This window comes from Rhinopithecus bieti, unplaced genomic scaffold, assembly GCF_001698545.2.
Source record: "Rhinopithecus bieti isolate Rb0 unplaced genomic scaffold, ASM169854v2 scaffold_10015, whole genome shotgun sequence".
NCBI classification, from domain to species: Eukaryota; Metazoa; Chordata; class Mammalia; order Primates; family Cercopithecidae; genus Rhinopithecus; species Rhinopithecus bieti.
In genome coordinates this window covers 1,718,671-1,734,711 of record NW_016806417.1, presented here as the reverse complement: position 1 = coordinate 1,734,711, position 16,041 = coordinate 1,718,671, and the positions used below count along the sequence as shown (strand labels likewise).

General features: G+C 53.0%; 1 protein-coding gene across 1 annotated transcript; it reads left to right on the top strand.

Annotated features, from left to right (window-relative positions):
• The first annotated feature begins 1,222 nt into the window (after positions 1 to 1,222).
• GHRHR (growth hormone releasing hormone receptor) lies at positions 1,223 to 15,773 on the top strand. The gene is made up of 13 exons (XM_017876444.1): positions 1,223 to 1,322; positions 5,112 to 5,214; positions 5,341 to 5,448; positions 6,156 to 6,253; positions 7,432 to 7,529; positions 8,275 to 8,407; positions 10,293 to 10,446; positions 10,732 to 10,792; positions 11,310 to 11,379; positions 12,131 to 12,222; positions 12,785 to 12,914; positions 13,536 to 13,577; positions 15,364 to 15,773. Exons 1-13 carry the CDS (start codon positions 1,239 to 1,241, stop codon positions 15,487 to 15,489), a joined length of 1,299 nt encoding a protein of 432 aa, XP_017731933.1. The 5' UTR covers positions 1,223 to 1,238; the 3' UTR covers positions 15,490 to 15,773.
• Positions 15,774 to 16,041: the final 268 nt, after the last annotated feature.

Here is a 16,041-nt window from a genome sequence, read left to right as displayed (position 1 = left end):
TATTTTCTTCAGCATTTTGTTGACAGTGAAGAAAATGGAAAATAAACCCCTGCTGATGTCAAAACAAGCCCTAAATCCAGATGTAGCGGGGGCGAGGAGCCTTCAACATTCATGATGCGATTGGGCTGTAAACATGTCTGGTGTTTTAGCACCCGGCCCAGCAGCTTCTGTGAGTGGAGACGTGCACACAAACATCAGGACCTGTCGGCTACTGGGACATTCAGGTCTTTCAGAGGTGACATCTTTGACATTTCAAAATGCTGTGCAAGATCCAGGGGCATTTAGAACGCTGTCTTTAGCCTGGCCCATGGAGACCCTGCATTTTAAAGTTGAAAACTATAATAAAAGTGACCAGACAATGAATGTTCAACATGGTTTGAGTGGCTGTGTAAGCCTTCTCATTTGTGCTACTGATGACAGTTGTCCTCCTCTATTCAAGATGACCTGACCCACGAATCCTCTCACAAGGCTTCCATCCAACCTCGTTTTCCCCTCTTGCTGTGAGAGTTTTGGAGAGATTTTGACAAGCCCCCATGTGAAGTCCAGAGCCTTGACACTGGCAGCTTTAGCTCACCATCCAGGCCAGAGTCCTTGCCCAGTAAAGGACCCAGATCTTGCTGACACATTCCTGGCCAGTCCATGCCAGTGCCTAGAGATCACATTTCCTTTCCTAAGACCATTCCAACCCTCCATCTCCACTGATAATGTCCCCTTCCCCTTCCCCACCAGGTCTACACAGCTCTGACCTCACTCTCCAGCCCCGTGGATAAGGCTAGGAGCACACACCAAACAACCTGGGGGCTTCCCAAGGGCAGGCCCAGGTCCCCTTCCTATTCTGTAAGATCCCATCAGTCTAAGAGGTCACTCCAGCGATGACCACCAGAGACCTGGGCCTAGAGAAGAAAGTGGTAGAGAATATTGACCAAGTGACCTGTGGCTGTCACCTCTCTGGGCCTTTGCTATCAGGACAGACACACGAGCAAACTTATAGGCAGAGTAGAAGGTGGTGAGGGCGGGGGCTCAGCCCCTGCCTGCTGGAAACAGAGTCCCACCTCAGGGCCAGGGCTGAGCTGAGCAGGTGTCCTGCAATCCTGGTGAATATTCAGTGGGCTGTGTCCCCTTGGCTAGCTCCTGCCTATGCAAACAGCCACCTGAGAAAGGGAAGCAGAAGGTGCGGTGGCAGCGGCTGTGTCAGGGGACAGCAAGGGAGGGAAGACAGCCAAGGCTTACTGAGGCTGATGGAGGGAGCCGCTGCTGGGCTCACCATGGACCGCCGGATGTGGGGGGCCCACGTCCTCTGCGTGTTGAGCCCGTTACCGACCGTGAGTAGCCAGTTCAGACCCTTCTGCCTCTCCCACTAGGCTCCAGATCTGGAAGCCACAGGGCCAACTGGAGCCTGGCAGAGACCCTACTGCCCTTCGACTCTAGAGTCCCTCCCAACGAGCAGGTGGCAGGTTATGGCTTGGAGAGTTCCTGATACCAGGGCCCCCTCCCTCATCTCCCTCTGCCTGGCAGTCTGTAGTGACTCTGGGTAGCACTATTAACATGTCCTTCTTGGGGCTGCACTGAGCTCACCTTCCTATTGCTTCCCCCAGGGCCTGGCTGTGCCCTCTGGGGGCCACAGAGACCCTGTCTGCCCCAAGACAGTGCCTCAGAATTGGGAAGGCAAAGTCAGGACCCCGTCTTCGTCCCCCCAGTCTGCTCTTTGTCTTGGCTGTGCATCTGTGATGCTTCCACACACTCCTGTGGTAAGATTTCCAGACCTCTTCTTAGCCCCATGACTCCTTGAACCACTCTCCAACTTGGTGGTTTCCTTTGAAGAGGGTGTGGCCAGGGAAGGAGTGGAACCTGAGGAGTTGGTGGAGACCAGCTGCTTCTGCTCCAGCAGTTAGGGGATCCATCATCCTCTCATGATGCCGAGGGCTGGAGAGACTTTTGACAACCAAATCGTACTCCATGGGCTAGAGAGCTGGAGCACGGGGATCAGGAGAGAGGGCCCTTCTCGAATGTGCTGCAGTTTCCCAGTAACTTTCCAGGTTACTGCAAGTGACAGCAGGGACCAGACTGGGAGTCACAAGGTTCTGGTGGGGGCTGAAGCATTCTTCCTCCGCTGCCTTATTGGAGGGTGCTGCCCCTCCCGAGCACCTTGCTGCACCTGCTCTTAAGTGCACAGGCTTTGGGCTTGAATCCTAACCCATGAAACTAGTCGTGTGACCTGTAAGTTCCTCAGCCTTCCTGAGCCTTGCTTATCTCTTTTGTTAAAAGAGAAACTATCCTCTGGTCTGGATCGTTGTGCATTGAGTGGAATCTGATTTGTCAAAGGCTGGGCATCGGGGTGCAACACAGGAAACTCCGACTGCCCCCTGGCTGCCATCTGTGTGTGCTCTACAGCAAAAGATTAATTTTTAGCAGAGGGACCCAAGACCTGGTGGTGGCCATTCAGTAGATGGTGCTAGCACCAAAGCTGAAACTCAATCACTGCCAGCGTGGGCTCCATCCCCTGCTGACACCAGGAAGAGCAGCAGGCACAGATGTGAGGCCTGGGGGTCCAGAGAGATGAAGCCTCCCCTCAGGGGTGGATGGGGCCCAGGATGCGTGTGGGGGTGACTGGGAACTCCAGGATGTGTTTTGCCAGGCCTGATTCAGCAGGAGCATTTGGATAAACCTTGGAACAATCTGTCCTTCCACTCCCACCACTTCCCTTCCTAGAATCTCTCCTTACATCTGTCCCTGTGACCACACATCCTGAGTCATTAGTTGGGCTTCTCTAAATTTCCCTCCTTCTCTTAGAGGTGTGGGCGCTGTCTGTCCATACTTTTGGCAAGAAGCTGCTCACCTTGAGTCCTTTGCCCTCAGTGGTTCCCCCAGATTGGCCCTGAAAAGTTTCCCAGGCAGGGTTGGGGCTTGCCATACTGTGCGGTAGGCGGAAGGATAGGCCGAGACCACAGCTCTTCCAACAGCCCAGGGTCAATGTCAGGTTGACAGTGTGAGAAAGTCCCATACAGGCCCATCTGCCCTCCTGCTCTTCCTTCCCTGCTTCGTGCGCTCAGTCTGTTGGGAGATGTGGGAGAGACGCAATGGGGCTCTGCCCTGAGATGGACCTGGGGTTAATGAGTCCTGGGGAGGAAGCCAAGAGCTGAGTCTGGGGCACCCACCAAAATCAGACCTGGAGCTTGGGTAATGGGTGACATCTGCACCTGAGGCCCTGCAGGGCCAAGCAGGAGATGGCAGAGCTGCATCCAAGTCATGGACCCATGGGGTCAGCAGGGCAGGACAGGAGTGACTTCTCCTGCCAGGGCAGCACTGGTGGGGGTGACCCTTCTTACTGGGCTGGGTCTCCAGATCTTCTCCTGGCCCACAAGTCTGCGGCAGAGCTCTCGGGTCTCTCCATGTGGTCACCCACCATCTATCGTCCCCATTCTGGTGGTCAAAGTCTCTACTCTCTGACCCCAGCCCTGGTCTTACATCTGCTGCACTATTTGCTGTGCCTGCATTTCTCCCAAAGAACACTAGCTGTTAATTAAACATTTGCTGACATGGATCCTGTTAGACATCGAGGGTGTGTGTGTGTCGGGGGGCGGGGGTGGGGTGAGGGGTGGGCCATGGGGAGAGAAACATTAGTCCTGAGCAGATACTTCCCCAATACACCTTTCCCCACTTCCCTTGTCCTTGCACATGTTCCTTCTGTTCCAGACGCTCTTCTCCCCACTGTGTGTGTCTGGCTCTAAAAAGTGCTCCTTTGTCTCCAGGTCCAGCTCAAATGCCACCTCCCCAATCCCTGTGAGAGGGACACTCCCTCCCATGCTACCTGTCTTGCTTCTTTTTGTTTGTTTTTCTGAGACGGAGTCTCACTTTATTGCCCACACTGGAGTGCAGTGGCACGATTTCGGCTCACTGTAACCTCTGCCTCCTGGGTTCAAGCGATTCTCCTACCTCAGCCTCCCGAGTAGCTGGGATTACAGGAGCATGTCACCACGCCTGGCTAATTTTTGTATTTTTGTAGAGATGGTGTTTTGCCATGTTGGTCAGGCTGGTGTCTAACTCCTGACTTCAGGTGATCCGCCCACTTTGGCCTCCCAAAGTGCTGGAATTACAGGCATGAGCCACTGCGCCCGGCCCCTGTCCTGCTTCTGATCACAGCTTGCACAGGGTCTATTAGGATCTAGCCCTTCTCCCTTCCCCAGCCACTCCTCTCCTGTGAAAGCCTGGGGGAACAGACGTCTACACTGGTTGACTCAGATGTGTGTTTTATACAAAAATGTGTATGCTGTATACCCAGTTCACAGTGCAGAAAGTATGTTTTGTAAACTTGGCTTCCCTTCTATGTAACTGTTTGGGCTCTGGCCTACTGGGCGAGCAGTTTTGGTTTTCCTCCAGTTTGGGGCGGTGGGAGGGAGAAGTGCTAGAAATTCCTGCTGTTCATTCCCAGTTCCCTGGAGAACTTGTTAAAATGCAAAGTGCTAGATCCACCCTAGATCTCTGCATATCCCTGCTTCCATCCCAGTGGATCTCTAGTTGATTCTTGATGCACACTTTCAGAAGTACTGCTAGAAGATTTCCAAAAAAACCCCAACCTGTTTCCAGCTTCCAGAGATCATTTCTCATGGCCACTGTGTACCACGAAATTTGGGAAGTTCCTAAAACTGTAGTTTTTCAGGGTTGCTCAGCTGTCAAGGCTATGATCCTTTCAACTACACATCCATGAACCCACACATCCATCCTTGCACAGCTCTCTCATTCATCCACCATGCACCCATCCATGCAGCCAGTCATCTGTCCGTCCATCCATCTGTCCATCCATCCATCCACCTCCCCAGCCATATATTTGTCTGTCTGTCTGTATACTCATCCATTCCACCAGCCAGCTGCCTAGGCAGTCACACCTACCTACCTACCTTCCTTCCTTCCTTCCTTCCTTCCTTCCTTCCTTCCTTCCTACCTTCTATCTGAACATCCACCAAACACACCTGAAAGTACTGCAAGCAGGTCTTTGCTCAGGATTAGGGCAGAGAAATGAATCAGGACTTGTCCCTGTTCTCAGGTCATGTGGACCACAGAGCCCAGAAAGGCACTCAATTGGCTTGGCTCATCCTGTTCACTGTTTCCAGCAGGTATTGGGCCACATGCACCCAGAATGTGACTTCATCACCCAGCTGAGAGAGGATGAGAGTGCCTGTCTACAAGCAGCAGAGGAGATGCCCAACACCACCCTGGGTATGGGGCCTAGGAGTCAGGTGGCGGCTTCTCTGATTCCTTTATGTCCTCTGGCATCACCCCTCGGATTGCTGGGGCAGCCCTGTGGCTGGGCTGAGTCTCTGCTGCTCCCGGCTCTCTATCCAGGCTGCCCTAGGACCTGGGATGGGCTGCTGTGCTGGCCGACGGCAGGCTCTGGCGAGTGGGTCACCCTCCCCTGCCCTGATTTCTTCTCTCACTTCAGCTCAGAGTCAGGTGAGGGGTCCTGGGTGTGGCGGTGGGAAAGGGAGGTGCTTTCGTCTGGAAGTGGCAGAATCTGGCAGACACATCACTGGCTTTGAGGGCAGACTGACCTGGGTTTGTATACCAACTTCCCCTCTTCTGGGGTGACCTCGGGCCCGTCAGTCAATCCTGACCTCTGCTCCCTGAGCTGTGAACTGGGGAGAACGAAAGCATTAACTGCGCAAGAAAGGATTAGAGTGCGGAACCTGTAAGTGCTGGACCTGGGTGCCCTCCAGGTGTTAGCAGGAGGCTGGCTGCAAGGGTGGAGGGGGGCAGGCCTGCCTGTCTGCCAAGACACCACTAACTGCCCAGGATGGAGAGGGTGGGGCACCCCGCTGCTCTGCTTTACCTCCCTGGCCTGGGTGCCTGGACAGCGAGGGCCTCTTTTCTCCCCTACTGCCTTTAGGAGGCTGGCAGCCCAGCTCACCACTCCCCACCCCTCAGGGGAGTAATCCTCTCTGTGCAGAGATGGCGCCCGTGAAGCCAGAGATGGAAGGCCCCATAGTGTGTCCCTGGGCAGGCTACACCTGGGCCCCAGGCCTCTGGAGCCACTCTCTCTGTTGCTGAGAGGAACTGTCCATGCAAACCCTGTCAGGGTCACTTGATGGTCCATGGCACCCCCAGCCCCCTCCTGGGGAGAGGGAAGGAGTTGTGGCTAGAGAGTCTTGCTTGCCTCCCAGGGGCTGTGAAGCGGGATTGTACCATGACTGGCTGGTCTGAGCCCTTTCCACCTTACCCTGTGGCCTGCCCTGTGCCTCTGGAGCTACTGGCTGAGGAGGTAAGAGGCTCCTGGCATCCTGGAGGAAGGACTGCCATGGACATTTGTATGGGTGGGTGCACAACGTCGGGGCCTCCATTCCCCAGCCTGCCGGTTGGAATATTCCTTACAGCGGTTTTCCAGCAGACAGCAGTGAAGCATCTGGAGAAGAGGGGGTCTTCTGCTAAGTTACTCAAGGGTGACCCACGGGCCAAGTTACTTGGAGGGAGAAGCAGGGCAGAGGGCATGTGGAAGATCTGCTGGCTGCTGTCTTGGTTCCGTGTCCAGGTCTCCAGGGCAGGGAGCTTAAAGTGGTTCCAGAGGCAACAAGGATCCTGGCAGCCCTGGGAAGTTCCTTTTCTTCTCTGACCCTCAGTCTGTGGAGCAGTGTGCATGGTTGTGGTGTGGGCAAATGAGGGAAACTCAAGCCCAGAGTGATTGCAGAGAGCTCCTAATACCAGTGAGCACACCCACACTTCTGCATCCAGCAGGGTCTTTGCAAGACACTCCCACACCCATCATCCTGTTTCTCTGTCCCCTTGATCTCTGAAAGGTAAAGCATGACTATAAGCATTTTTCAGATGGAAGCATTTTTCTGTAAGCATTTTCAGATGGAAAGACTGAGTCAGGGACAGGCAGTGATTGCCGGGACCCCGCAGGAGAGCTGGGATTGGGGCCAGTGCCCCGGCCCCTGCTCCCTTCCCTTGCCTGCACCCTCTATCTTCAGGGCCAGGCTGCACTCTGACTGATCCAAACACTTGGCCATGGGAACCTTTTGCCTGCCTGCCTGTGGCCCCAGGTGTCCCTGGCTGTCTCCTTTATTTGGGGACATTGTGTTCTTAAGCTGATGAGCAAGCTGGATGTCAATAAACAAGCTGATTTCCTCTTGGGCTTTTGTCATTCCCCAGGGACCTGTAGTATCTGCGGCTGCCTCTCCTCACCCCCAAAGCATAATGAGTGTTAAGCATCTCCACTCCTCGCCACTGTTCCTCCCTCACCCGCAGGTCAGGTGGAAGGCAGACTAGAAACAAAAGCTCTAGTGCATAGGGGGAGCTTTCCATGGTACCTGCGGACACCTCTGCCTCCAGATGGGCAATGTTGGGGTGGAATGGCAAAGGCTTCACCTGCTTGATTGCCAAGCCTCTCTTTCCCCCAAAGGCCCTGAAGCTGAGACTTTCTTCTGTCTCTGCCCTTCCCAGGAATCTTACTTCTCCACAGTGAAGATTATCTACACCATGGGCCATAGCATCTCTATTGTAGCCCTCTTCGTGGCCATCACCATCCTGATTGCTCTCAGGTTTGCCATCCTCATCACCAGCTCAAGAACCTTCCTTGGCTCCCTATTTCCCAGAGGGCCAAGTCTGCTTCCTTGCCTGCATAGCCATGAACTTCCCAGATCTAGGCACCATACCCATGTCTAACTTTCCCTTCCCTTTTCCCCACCATGTAGACCCATCTCTTCAAACACCAGAACTCACTCCTATCTCTGCCCCTTTGCTTATGTGGCACTCATTCTATTTGCTTAGAATTCCTCATTTTTCTCAGTGTATTTATATCTGAGAAAGCCCAGCTTCTATCTGCATCTAACAGTCCTCTGCCTCCTGCCCGGAGGCCCTCTTGACTGTTACAACTCTCTGACCATTGTCCCTTTTAAGACCCCACCCCCTCCTCTAGCCTTCAAAGTCTGAGCATGGCATCTGGCCTGTGCTGATCTTGGTCTCATGGGGATGAGTGTCTCTGATCATCCAGGGGGCTCCTGTGGGTGGTACCTGCCATTTCTGCCTCTCTTCCCTGAGACTATGAGCACCCTCAAGGCAGGGACCAGATATTCCTCTGTTTCCACACTTACCCTGAGCACAGGAATGGTTGCTCAGCTGTCCTGCAAGGGTTAAACTGAAGCCTCCAGTTCAGCTCAATTCAATTCAGTTTGATTGCATCCAATTTGATTTGATTCACCTCCTGCCCTGCTCAGCCCAGTTGCAGCACACCAGAATCCCCTCCCCCACTTGCTTCTTGTTCCTCATTTCTCCCACTCCCCCCAGGAGGCTCCACTGCCCCCGGAACTATGTCCACACCCAGCTGTTCGCCACTTTTATCCTCAAGGCGGGTGCTGTGTTCCTGAAGGATGCTGCCCTTTTCCACAGCGACAACACTGACTACTGCAGCTTCTCTACTGTAATGGCCGTGGGTGAAGGGGCTGGGTGGGTAGGGGAGAGAGGAGGTGGGATTACAGACCCAGAAGTGCCTGCCCCAGCCTTTCCTGCCCTGTGGGCTGACCCTGGGGTTCCTGCATGGCCAATTACAGAACAGGAAAATGCTCCTCTCCCATGTCAGGCCCTAAGTTCTCACGCCTTTCCTGGACTGTGGTGTCGATCCATGTCATTTCCTATATTGCATGCTCTACTCCGCATTCTGTAGTCCAACCTAGACCATGTTTCACTATGCACAGCCTTTTCCTTTCCTTTCATCCCTCCCTGAGCACTCATTGGTCTGTGCTGGGGGTGTGTATGCAAGGGGCTGGGAGGAGCTGAGTCCCTCCTTTAGGAAGAGCCCATGGTACAGAATGCACACAGATTAGGGGACTCCCAAGTGGAGGAAGCTGAGAGCTAGGAGAGAATGACAGAGGGCTTCAGGGAGGAGGGGACCCTGGAGCTGTGTTGGCAGCAACAATAGGGAGATGGGGAAGGAGAACATTCCAGAGGAGGGACCAGGGGGAACAAGCTCGCAAAGGCAGAAGGACCTAGGCCATGTCCAAGAAACTGGGAAGGCACCATGGGAGAGGTGGAGTGGAGACAATAAGAGGCAACTGAAATTAAAGGGAAGTTGGGCAGAATGTGGAGACCTAGCAACTGCTGGATTCTCTACAAGTATGCTGGAAATGAACAGCGAAATCAGTGAGCAAACTAACACGTGACCTCAATTAACTGATGAAAGAATTAATCATACTTCACACTGAGCACTTATTTTGTGCCAGGCATTGTACTAAGTGCTTTACATGTATAGTTATCCTTTGAACAATATGGGGTTAGTGGTGTTGGCCCCCCTTTCAGTTGAAAATTCAAGTATAACTCTTGACTCCCCCAAACTTAACTGATTGCCTACTGTTGACCTGAAGCCTTACTAATAACATAAATGACTGATTAACACATATTTATCTGTTACATGTGTTATATACTGTATTCTTACAATAAAGTAAGCTAGAGAAAAATTTTTAAAACATCGTAAAGAAGGGAAAATAAATTTACTGTTTTTAAATGGAAGTGGATCATCACGGAGGTCTTTATCCCCATCGTCTTTATGTTGAGTAGTCTGAGGGGCAGGAGGAAGAGAAGTTGGTCTTGGTGTCTTAGGGGTGACAGAGATGGAAGAAAATCTATGTGTAAATGGACTTCAGCAGTTCACACCTTTGTTGTTCAAGAATCAGCTGGCATTATCTCTTGAATTTTTAAAACAACTTGAAGAAGAAAGATCATTTTAATCCCATTTTGTAGAGGAGAAGCAATTGGCAAGGTCACCCAGTGGCACATGGGTGGGGCTGGGATCAAACCTGGGCCAACGGAACTCAGAGGTGGTCCTGCTCACCCGCTGGCAGGTGATCAAGTCATGCAGTGAGTGAGTGAATGCACAGGTGCCTGTGTGTGTTTTTTGCAAGACAGAACTGTGGCTGAATAAGTCAACTCTAGGGATTGACTTCAGCTCAGGAAGGATGGGGGTAAGTGAAAATAGAAGCAAGTCTTAGGCAGTTTCCATTTAATCCTTATGACAAGGACTTGAGCTAGGTATTGGAAGTTTTTCCTTTTACAGATGAAAAGCTAAGGTGTGAGGAGATTTGCACAGGAAATAGATGGCAAATTAGAAGCCAAGCTGTCTAGATCCCAAATCTGTGCTCTTAACCCTCAGTGTATATCACCACACCTCCTCTCAGGTGGCCCAAGGAGCTGGAGGTCCCAGCCTAAGGTGGAGGGGCCTGGAGGTTCTGTATCTGAGTAGGGTAGGGGAGATTGGGGTGGGGGCTCCAGTGGGTGTCCCAGCTCTGAAGCACCCAGGTCCCGGCCCCCAGGTTCTATGCAAGGTCTCTGTGGCCACCTCTCATTTCGCCACCATGACCAACTTCAGCTGGCTGTTGGCAGAAGCTGTCTACCTGACCTGCCTACTGGCCTCCACCTCCCCCAGCTCAAGGAGAGCCTTCTGGTGGCTGGTTCTCGCTGGCTGGGGTGAGCACTGAGGGCAGGTTGGGCACCATTGGGAGGGAAAGGGCTGGGAAGGCCCAGGGAGTTCACATAAAGGCCCCTCCACATAACTCTGAGGCCCAGAGAAGGGGAGGGACAGGCCACAGTCCAGCAGCAAGTGTTGGAGGTGGCACCAGGGCCCTGGCTCTAGGGTCCTGTCTGGCCCTTCCTTTGCAGTGCCCTACCTGGCTGATGGTGGTGGGAGGTGGGGCCAGAGCTCAGAGCCAAAGATGCAGACCCCCTCGTTTGTGTCTCCCCGTCCTCCCATAGGGCTGCCTGTGCTCTTCACTGGCACGTGGGTGGGCTGCAAACTGGCCTTCGAGGATATTGCGTGAGTCGGAGCGGCCACCTCATTATACCGGCTGGGCCTACATGGGGTGTGGAGTGGACAGTCAGGCCGCGGGCTGTTCTCCAGGCTGGGAAGAGGAGGAGGAGGGACTGCTCAGCTAGGTTGGGGGGTGGGAGAACAGTCTGTGGGTAGCACAGAGGAGGCATGAGCCTGGCAGGAGAGTGGAGCTCAGATTCCTAGGGCTGTGGGGCTGGGGGAAGGTGGGGCGAGGGAGTTGCCAGGGGGCTTCCTGGAGAAAGGGATGTGTTGGGTCCAGCAAGGAGGCCTTGAACAGGCAGAGTTCAGAAACGTTTGCCCATCTAGGTGGATACAAAGGGTGAGCCCAGCCTGGATGGGGGTGCCCCTTTGGGTGAGACCCTAACTGGCTGAGACAGGAGAAAAGGCTGGAGGGGAGGTGGGTGAGACCAGAAGTCATGAATACCCAAGAGAGGAGGGAGGTGTCTGCGTCACCACAGTAAAGGGGACTTTCCAACAATGGCATTCTTGCCTCTCTCCACAGGTGCTGGGACCTGGACAACAGCTCCCCCTACTGGTGGATCATCAAAGGACCCATCGTTCTCTCAGTCGGGGTCAGTCCCTGGGCCAGTGTCCTTCGCTTTTTTCAGTCAACCTCCCTGAAACTACCGAGGGGCTGTGCACAGCAGGAAATGCAACTCCAGGCTGGGTGTCTTGAAGACTGGGCTCCAGCCTCGCTCTGCCACTGATTCTCTGTGAGGCCCTCTCTGGGCCTCAGTATCCTGTTAGTAAAACCAGAGGGGTGGTGGTCTCCATCAGCATGCGGGCTGTTCCAGCTCAATTTTGATGAGTGTAATGCGCTGGTTGCAGATCATTTACCACTGCAGTGAGAGACTGGGGGTGCGGGGTGGGGGCAGTAAATGGAGTCTGTAGCTAAACCCTTCTCCTCCCTCTGCTCTCACACACAACACAGAGGCAGTGAAGACTGCTTTGCATGGCTTTGGTAAATGTACAAATGTTTTGCAACTTAGCAACTGTGCAAAGTGAGGGACATCTGCTTTGTGCTAGAGAAGAGTCTGGGAGGTGGCTGGAGGCTGGTGGCGAGGCCTGATCACCCCCCTTGATCCCAGGACTGGAGAGGGACAGGAATCCTGGGTCCTTCTCTGTCCTCCAAGGCTCAAATGTGGGACCTCCCAGCTCCAGGCTACAAATTCTGGAGCAATGATCTGTGCATTCATTCACCTGCACGTTCTCACGTCTCAAGGATTTAAATTTTCTAGTTCCCAAATGGACTGGGGCTCACCCCAGCCACCCAAGGCTACCCCCTCACCCTTGTCTTCCACCTTCCTATGCCTCTGTTTCCAGGTGAACTTTGGGCTTTTTCTCAATATTATCCGCATCCTGGTGAGGAAACTGGAGCCAGCTCAGGGCAGCCTCCATACCCAGTCTCAGCATTGGTACTGTGTGTTCATGTCTGGGGACACTGGGAAAGGGTAACTGGAGAGGGATTCGATGTGGTGGTTCTGTCTCTTCCAACAGGCATTCATGACCTCAGCCCCATACTCTTCCCTATGTTCCCAGAGACAGAATAGACCTGGCCCCTTCCTTCTAGGGGATCACATTATTGGAAGGATGAGGACTCCAAACAGCCAGTTCCCATGCCAAATAGAACGATGAGTGCTGGGGTCAATTTCTATGGGAGCCTGGGGAGAGGGATCCTTTCTAGGTAAAGGGTGGTGTGGTCAAGGAAGACTTCCTGGAGGAAGTGGTTTTGATCCACACTTTGAAAGATGCATAGACTTTGGGATAAACTGGGGCAAGAACAGTTGTCAGGGGAACCAGTAGGATCCATGGCCGAGAAATAAAAAAAGCCCAGGGTGATTGTGGGGAGGTGGCATTTCCCAAGGTGGCTGGTTCACAGAGTGGATATAGGGAGGTGGTAGGAAGTGAGAGGAGACGAAGTGCACATGACAGTTTCTAATCCCAGCCTTGGGAGCCTCGGATTTGTCTTTCCTGCAGGCGTCTCTCCAAGTCGACACTTTTCTTGATCCCACTCTTTGGAATTCACTACATCATCTTCAACTTCCTGCCAGACAATGCTGGCCTGGGCATCCGCCTCCCCCTGGAGCTGGGACTGGGATCCTTCCAGGTGAGGCCTCTGCAGGCACTCTTTCTTTCAACTGGGGGTGCTGGAGGGAGGTGCTGTTGCCCACAGGCCTTGGCTGAGTTCACAACAGGGTGACGGCTATTCTTTTTCATCCATCTATTCAAATATCTGTCTGTCTGTCCATCTTCCAGCCACCCATCTATCTATATATTCAACTACCCATGCATTCTTCCATCCATTCATCCATCCATCCATGCATCCATCCATCCACTCACCTACCCACCCACCCACCCATCCATCCATCCACCCACCCACCACCTATCCATCCATCCATCCATCCATCCATCCATCCATCCATCCATCCAATCTATTCAACTCTTACTGATCCCCTATTATGTGCCAAGTGTTGTGCTCATTCACAAGTGATGCAGAAATAAAGTCAGAGGAATGGGGCCAACAGTACAGCCCTGGCAGGCTTGCTACAACAATTCTATGAGACAATATGCCTGGCACATAGTAACGAATGAATGCATCTAAATTCCCCTTTCAATCAGACCTGGCCCAAGCCATAGGGATGAGTAGGGAAAAGGTAGCAGAAAGACTGTGGACACCTTCAGGCCAGGCCAAAGTGTTCTGATGGGGTCTTTCTTCTTTGTCCCACAGGGCTTCATCGTGGCCATCCTCTACTGCTTCCTCAACCAAGAGGTGTGTGACTTTTGAGGCTATCCCTCATGGAGTCCCCCTCCCACCAGACCTAAGGCCTCCCCTCCTCTCTCCCACTCAGGCCCTGTAAACCCCAGTTCAGGCCACACCTTGACTCCTGTGAGCCTTTGTGGTAGTCTGTCCTGAGCTTCCGGATCAAGCTGAACCGGAATATTTCCTGTCAACATCTCTTATCTATCCTTCCTCTGAGCTGGGCTAAGTTCTACTAGCTACTCTTCAGGAGGTGGAGGAGGCCTTTCAGGGATCAGGAGAAGGATCAGGGTAGGGAGTCAGAAGGAATCCCCCAGTTATGTGTTCCTAAAATTGAACAAAGGGGAGAGTTGGGTAGGGGGTATGCCAGCTGAGGGAGAGACAATCAGAACAGATAGAGGAACCAAGAAAGTCAGAGGTAAACATACAGGGAACTAGGAAAATAATCAGATGCAGAGACAAAGAGGAAGATCCGGAGCCCGAGAAACAGAGAGCACCTAAAGGAAACAGACACACAAAAAGAGTGGATGGAAGGGGAGATAGGCATGAAAAGACAGAACAGATGGTGCTGCTGCACATGTGGAAACGTGGGGACATGGCAGAGACTGACGCAAAGTGAATTCCACCCAGGAGACACTGAATTTCCCCCTTAGGACAGTCCTGCTCTGGGGAGAGAGGCAGGGGAGAATTGATCTCAATGCCCCAGACTCCCAAGTTCCCCCTTCGTGCACCTGCAGGGCCATGCACTCCCTCTGCTGGCCATGGATTTGCCACGGGCTCTGCATTCTGTGAGAGCTGGCTGCAGATGCCCTATCCCCTTCGCTGTGGAGCGTCGCTCCCATCTCATCTGCCACCTCTGTCCCTTACTGCTCCTTCCCCTCTCTCTCTCTTTACTCCTCACCTGGCCTCTCTAAGTCCCATTCAGCCTTATCTGGTGTCTGGGTGTAGCAGACCACGGGCCCTGGGGGTCCTGGGAGGGGCAAGAAGCATCCCAGGCTGAGGCTGGTGGGGTGTGGAAAAAGTGTTTCCGCAAAGAGTTGTGAAGGGAGCTGTCTCGGGAAGCGGTGTTGGAGACCAGGTGGTTACATACCTCTGGTGACAGGGAGCTTACTACCTCCCAGTAGCTCTTTCTGTTGTCAGGCAGCTATGGGAAAGATCATCTTTATGTTGAACAGGTATCTGATTCCTTTTGTCTTTCACCACAACCCCAGTTCGGCTCCACTGCATGAGGCACATTCTCTCAGCACCCTATGCCCCTGAAAGCCCCTCGGAGATGGAAAGATACAGACAGCACCCCCACCCCCCAATCCCACCCTTCCACCTCACCCCAGGCTACTTTTCTTTTAGTTACTTTCAGTCCCCTCAGCTGCAACCCCTCAGATAGAGTTCTGAATCCTTTCTCCCTTCAGGTCGTGTCCTCTGGACAGATTTCCAGTGGCCAGAGTTGAGCTCACAAAATTGAGCCCCAGAGCAAGGAGTGGTCTAAGTGATTAAGAGAGAACAGGGTAGTTATTTGACCAGGAACTCAAGAAAGCACCTATAAATGTCTTGGGCTGGGCTCAAAGGCAGGGCTAAAATCAGAGAAAGGAGCTAAAAGAATGGTGAGAAATACTCACAGGAAGGAGGAAGTAGTATCCTCCAGAGGTAGTACTTAGTAGTGCCTGTGCCCAAGCATGACTTTTCCTGCCCCATGTCTCTGTTTCTCTTACACGGTCTCTCCCTGCACCTTAGTCTCATTGGGGTTGAGTAGCAAAGCCACAGGGGGACCTTCCTAATGTCCTCTTCCTTGTCCCTGGAGGTGAGGACTGAGATCTCACGGAAGTGGCATGGCCATGACCCTGAGCTTCTGCCAGCCTGGAGGACCCGTGCTAAGTGGACCACGCCTTCCCGCTCGGCGGCAAAGGTGTTGACATCTATGTGCTAAGCTGCCTCATCATGCCACTGGAGTCCACACTTGAACTTAGGCAGCTACCATGGGTCTGCCATGCTCTGGCAGAGCAAGGGGGCCATATCCCCACCCCAGCTGTTACCCAGCCTAGGGTAGGGGCGGCCCTTCCTCCCTGTCTCTGCATCTGACTCTCTTTTGAGGTTCCTGTATGTTTACTTCTGACTTCTGTGGTCCCTCTGTGTCTGCTCTCATCCATTCCTCTTCCTGGGGCCTGGGGCTCTAGCCCAAGGCTCAGAGGAGCCAATAATCCTGTAAATGAATAGACATATGTTTGAGTGAATAAATGGGCCTCTAAAGGGGAGTGCACCTGCGTTCTTTATTTGGATGTCTGGTGCTGAGCTGCGTTCATCATTCCTCAGTTCATGCTACATTATGATTATGTATCTGTGCAAGGGGCCTCTTGTTTTATTTATTCTTAAAATGTACTCTCTTTTGTCTTCACCACTCCCATTCGCCTCCTCTCACAGGCAAACAAGCAAGCATGCTTAATGTGAATACTTGTGTTTCTGTGTGTCTTGCAAAATACGT

Bases quoted from the DNA above. Each gene is read 5' to 3' on its own strand.
- GHRHR (XM_017876444.1), top strand. From the start codon at position 1,239: ATGGAGGGAGCCGCTGCTGGGCTCACCATGGACCGCCGGATGTGGGGG. The intron at 7,530-8,274 runs GTTTGCCATCCT...CACTCCCCCCAG, and splicing joins ACCATCCTGATTGCTCTCAG to GAGGCTCCACTGCCCCCGGA. The intron at 11,380-12,130 runs GTCAGTCCCTGG...CTCTGTTTCCAG, and splicing joins CCATCGTTCTCTCAGTCGGG to GTGAACTTTGGGCTTTTTCT.